The following is a 6,000-nucleotide window of genomic DNA, read 5'->3' as shown; positions in this document are numbered from 1 at the left end:
TTATGGTTCCTAACTTATATTTTTTTCACAGATTCATGTTAGGGTGATCCATGAATTTCAGTTTTCCTGAAATAACTTTTATTTCGTTCGTTTCTCGTAAATACTTTGTTTCGAGCACTTTTAGAACTATCAACGACGCATATTTTTTCCAAAGAGGTCAAAGTTCTAACTCTCATAGTTAAGAATATATTGGCATTTTTCTTCAAAAAATCACTCTTTTTCAAAATGTCATATCTCAAAAAGGAGCAAATGGATTTTCAATCTCCTGGTTGCCTTAGAAAGATCGTACTTTGTTCTATTTATGGTGAAAAAGCTGTATGTACCTTTTTTGTCTAAAGCTTTTTATTGAATTTTGAAAATACATTTTTTTTTCATGGAAAAGCAGTTGTAACTTTGAAAATCGATGATATACAAACTTGGCGTCTTCGACAAAATTGTGAGTTTTTAGATGCTATAAAAGTGCCCAGAACAAAGTATTGCGAAAAAATCAATACATAAAATTATATTGAATTAAAACAGATTTTCATATGAAAAATGACACATTTCAAGCAAATTCAACTCGTCTTTGTTAGATAGATCAAAGTAGCTTGGTAAATGGTCATCCATTTCATTGTAGAACCAATGTTTATTTATACTGTCATCACCATTTAGGCACAATGTTGATAAGATATTGTAAATCATGTAACTTTGATAGGCTTTTACGTTAACCTAAACATATACTAGTGATTGACATTTTCACTATCCATACATTGGATTGAAGTGATGAAATTGAAATTAAATTGGTGGAAATCAGCTCAAATCCACATTTTAAGTTGAGTTCATTGACGAATTATGGGTTATAAACAAGTTTAAATATTTTCGACATGGTTACTTCGATCTATCTAGTCGAGTTTGCTGAAATTGTTCCGCTTTCCATATGAAAATCTGTTTTTACTCAATATAATTTTATGTGTTGATTTTTCCGCAATACTTTGTTCTGGGCACTTTTATAGCAGCCAAAAACTCACAATTTTGTCGAAGACGTCAAGTTTGTATCTCATCGATTTTCAAAGTTACAACTGCTTTTCCATGAAAAAAATCGTATTTTCAAAATTTAATAAAAAGCTTTAAACAAAAAAGGTATATACAGTTTTTTCACCATAAATAGAACAGAGTACGATCTTTCCAATGCATCCGGTAGATTGAAAATCCATTTGCTCCTTTTTGAGATATGACATTTTAAAAAAAAAGTGATTTTTCGAAGAAAAATGCCAATATCTTTTCAACTATGAGAGTTAGAACTTTGAGCTCTTTGGAAAAAATATGCGTCGTTGATAGTTCTAAAAGTGCTCGGAACAAAGTATTTACGAGAAACGAACGAATTAAAAGTTATTTCAGGAAAACTGAAATTCATGGATCACCCTAACATGAATCTTTCCAAAAATTATAAGTTAGGAACCATAAGAGATAGAATAATGGTTTCTTCGGCAAACTTGCTCTAAATAAGTTCTTTTACAACTTTGTAGAACATTTTGTGAACGTACATAAAACTATTAAAAAGCAGATGTTTGGATCCGCGAAACTAGAGAGACCACCCTAATTTTACAATAATGAGAAAAAAGGTCGAAAAATAAGAAGAAAGTTTCCCAAAGACACCATGTATCTAAAACTTATGGTTTAGGCACAAACATTTTTGTCTTCGTAAACACGGCTCTGGACCCATTGTGCATTGGTTTCATTTTGGACAAATATTTGACCCTGTGTAGTAATTATTAACAGCTTTGCAGATACCAGCTCGTTCGGCTATAAAACCGCCGATAAACTGCGGTGGGAGTGAAGTGGGTGGGGTATAAAAGTTTCCGGCTGTAAATACAAAATTCTGAACACGCAGATTGGATAGGTATAGGTAGCAACTCCCACAGTATCGATCAAACGAAATTGAAACTGATTCTAAACGGCAGAGTAGAGTGGGTGGAAGCTGGTGGGCGAGGCGCCGAAGGCAGACAGTGGACCGGTTTAATCAATACCATATTGAATGGGATTGTTTTTTCTCATACCATAAAAGGCTCATCTCGCATGTAGTGCACGATTGAAGATTGCGTCATGTGGCACTTCCAAGTGGAACAGATCTTTGCCCAATGAGTACTTTTATGGAATGTTGACGGCTGACTGGACTTAAATGCCCCCACGCTTGAATGGATCAAGGAAAGGAGTTGAATGAAAAACAAGATTGCGATTTGAGGTTCATGCTATTTTCATTGCTGCATTTATTTCTGGGAATTTTGCACTATGCTATCAAAATCGAGAAATAGCGTTTTCTTTTGTTAATTAGCGAGAGAAAAAATGGTGCATGTTGCGTGCTGCAATTCGGTTTGACTTCGTAACGGTAGTTCAACGAATCGGCTTTTTTAGTATTCCTCAGCGCCTTCACCCTCGCCTTCGCCGGAGTCCATTCCAACTTCCTCGTAATCCTTCTCAAGGGCGGCCAAATCCTCACGGGCTTCGGAGAATTCACCTTCCTCCATACCCTCACCGACGTACCAGTGGACGAAGGCGCGCTTGGCGTACATCAGATCGAATTTGTGATCCAGACGAGCCCAGGCTTCGGCGATGGCCGTGGTGTTGGACAACATGCAGACGGCGCGCTGGACCTTGGCAAGATCGCCACCTGGGACGACGGTCGGCGGCTGGTAGTTGATACCAACCTTGAAACCAGTTGGACACCAGTCGACGAACTGGATGGTGCGCTTGGTCTTGATGGTGGCGATGGCGGCGTTGACGTCCTTGGGGACAACATCACCACGGTACAGCATGCAACAGGCCATGTACTTGCCGTGACGTGGATCACACTTGACCATCTGGTTGGCCGGCTCGAAGCAAGCGTTGGTGATTTCGGCGACCGACAGTTGCTCGTGGTAGGCCTTTTCGGCCGAGATGACCGGGGCATAGGTGACCAGAGGGAAGTGGATACGTGGGTAGGGCACCAAGTTGGTCTGGAACTCCGTCAGATCGACGTTCAGGGCACCATCGAACCGCAGGGAGGCGGTGATGGAGGACACGATTTGACCAATCAGACGGTTCAGGTTAGTGTAGGTTGGGCGCTCGATGTCCAAGTTGCGACGACAGATGTCGTAGATAGCCTCGTTGTCGACCATGAAGGCGCAGTCCGAATGTTCCAGGGTAGTGTGGGTGGTCAAGATGGAGTTGTAGGGTTCAACCACGGCAGTGGACACCTGGGGAGCTGGGTAGATAGCGAATTCCAGCTTGGACTTCTTGCCGTAATCAACCGACAGGCGTTCCATCAGCAGAGAGGTGAAACCGGATCCAGTGCCACCGCCGAACGAGTGGAAGATCAGGAATCCTTGCAGACCGGTACATTGATCAGCGAGCTTACGGATGCGGTCCAAAACCAGATCGACGATTTCCTTGCCAATGGTGTAGTGGCCACGAGCGTAGTTGTTGGCGGCATCTTCCTTTCCGGTAATTAACTGCTCCGGATGGAACAGCTGCCGGTAGGTTCCGGTGCGGACCTCATCGACTACGGTTGGTTCCAGATCGACGAAGACGGCGCGAGGCACGTGCTTACCGGCACCGGTCTCGCTGAAGAAGGTGTTGAACGAGTCATCTCCACCGCCGATGGTCTTATCCGAGGGCATCTGACCATCGGGCTGAATTCCATGCTCAAGGCAGTACAGTTCCCAGCAGGCGTTGCCAATCTGGACACCAGCCTGACCGACATGCACGGAGATACATTCACGCTGTAAAGGAAGGCAGACAATGGGGAAAAATGAAAGTACACAATTAGAAGGGGCTTTCTAAAAATGGACTGCATAACGGTGAAAGGCGTCCGAGTGAAAATCAACGGGATGCCACATGGACGGAAATAACTGCACTTTTCGGCTTCTCCTTTTGTCTGCTTTTATGTTGCGCTCACTGTAGCAGCATAGCAGACGATGAGTCACGATTTTCGTTCCATAGCAACATGTAATGAAAATTCAATGGGTGCGGTTGGAAACGCATGTTTTAATGGAAAATCATCATAAATTGGGGATTCAATCGATTTTTGAACTGAATTTAACTTTTCAATAACTGTTTTGAAGAACACTACGGATGAGTCATCTTTGACGTGAAACATCTGCCGACACGCGGCTCATATTTTCCAACATTGTTCACACTTTACTAAGCTTTCACTTGATTTTCACATCGAATCACCCGAAAACCACTCAACCAACTTACCATTTTGATGCAAAAGTTTTAGGAAAATCCAAAAAACAGCAGAAATAAGTTAGCACTCAATAAATTAATTGTAAGCTTGGGACTAAAACCACTCGCGCTTGGACACAGCAGATCAGGACGCTTTCCAAACTGAGAATGAAGCAAACCGTTGACCGGCGGGACTATTTATGCCCTCCCCGAGCGCGGAAAGAGAGCGAGCTGTTATGCGCAAACGCCATGGTAACGTGGGCCAGACCCACGACGGACGTGTGGGCCGATGATGATGTCGTCGTCGCGGTATGAAAAGATCAGGGGAAGTTTCTCTCACTGATTTTTGATCGAATGCGGCATTTTACTTAGGTACGAGAGCAGCACGCGTAGGCTAGGCACTTTGGTTGGGCTTCATGCATGGGAAGACAAGACGCACGCAATATGATAGAGGTACCAATGTAGGCAGATGGCATGGTCGACAATGTTCCCAAACTTATACGGCGAGGACCCACTGGATTGGACGCAGTCCTTTTTTGGTACAATTATGGGTGCTATCTATTTTATTGTTATTGTGCATGAAATTCATTGTATTATTCTTCACTTTTTAATTTTTTTTTTATGAAATCAGTTGTTTTATGTGCTTTCATAGAAAGTTACACATTTTGTTAAGCCATTTGTTAAAAAATGAAATTATGCAAAATTTCTTGTTCTGTCAGCTCTATTCTTCGAAATATCAGTCATTTTTTGAACGACCCTTTAAAATACCTTTTTTCTCTTTTCTAAAAATTTTAGGGAATTTTCAAATGTTTCTTGTAGTGTTCTTTATGACTTCTTCTTATTATCTTTTTCTTGGCGTAGCTGGCACTTACACAGTTATTAAATGAGAGCTTCCTCTGCATATGACCATTTTGCATATGCGTTATGTGGCAGGCACAAAGATATTCTATTCAAACGAAGTCAAAGAAATTTCGTTTAAGAAAAGTTCTTCGACCGACCTAGAATCGAACCGTCATCCTCAGCGCTCAATACATTCGCCTTTACAGCTGTGGGATATTTGTTTGTATCTTTCTTTGAGACACCTCTGAGCCAGAACATGAGAAACCCCTGAATTCAAATATAAGGGCCCGAAAAGTTTAGCAGGTACACGAACAGCTGTGCATCAAGACCATGCTGAACGTATCTGAGGTCAAATCACGATATGTCTGCATAATAGAAATTGACCCAACTGCCCTGGACATAGAGATAGTTCTTAGTTGATAACTGCATAAGTGCTTTGAAGAAGGCTCTGTCGCAGTTGGGATGTCAGATCTAAAAAAAAGAAGAAAACGAACACACAAGTAGGCGCCTCATGCAAGTATGGATGGATTGGATATGGTACAGCCTGGAACGATTTATCGTATACTCTACCTACCAACGTAGCAGTGCTTTTCTCGTCTTCGTATTATGGAGGGGAGTGTTCAGAGAAGAGAATGCAGCAATTTTCTCACCGGATTCATCATCTCTGAGGAGAGCAATTGAAATCGGGAGATTATAGTTGCGCCAGTGCAATCCTAGTCCATCATAAATTATTTAAAAATAAAATTTAAAAAAAAAACTTATAAGATTGTTTAACTGACAATGTGGATGTTTATACTTCGGCTGATCTTCGACTTGAAAACTAATCAATATGCATTCTAAATAACTGAAATAACGAAAATCACGTAAAAACTTGGTCTGATGTATAACTAAGCCAAAGACAAATAATAATCCAATATTATACAGAAGTTTTTAAAAATGAATACGGAAAGGATCTGTCCATTAACTACGTAGACTCTT

General features: G+C 41.1%; 1 protein-coding gene across 1 annotated transcript; it reads right to left on the bottom strand.

The window, feature by feature from the left end:
- Positions 1-2,215: 2,215 nt before the first annotated feature.
- On the bottom strand, positions 2,216-4,376 carry LOC109418556 (tubulin alpha-1 chain). Its single transcript, XM_019692764.3, has 2 exons — positions 4,216-4,376; positions 2,216-3,737 (listed from the first exon to the last, which is right to left on the bottom strand). Exons 1-2 carry the CDS (start codon positions 4,216-4,218, stop codon positions 2,388-2,390), a joined length of 1,353 nt encoding a protein of 450 aa, XP_019548309.1. The 5' UTR covers positions 4,219-4,376; the 3' UTR covers positions 2,216-2,387.
- Positions 4,377-6,000: the final 1,624 nt, after the last annotated feature.

The sequence above is a fragment of the Aedes albopictus genome, chromosome 3 (assembly GCF_035046485.1).
Source record: "Aedes albopictus strain Foshan chromosome 3, AalbF5, whole genome shotgun sequence".
NCBI classification, from domain to species: Eukaryota; Metazoa; Arthropoda; class Insecta; order Diptera; family Culicidae; genus Aedes; species Aedes albopictus.
Note: the sequence above shows the minus strand (reverse complement) of the source record. Positions and strands in the feature narration are given on the sequence as shown.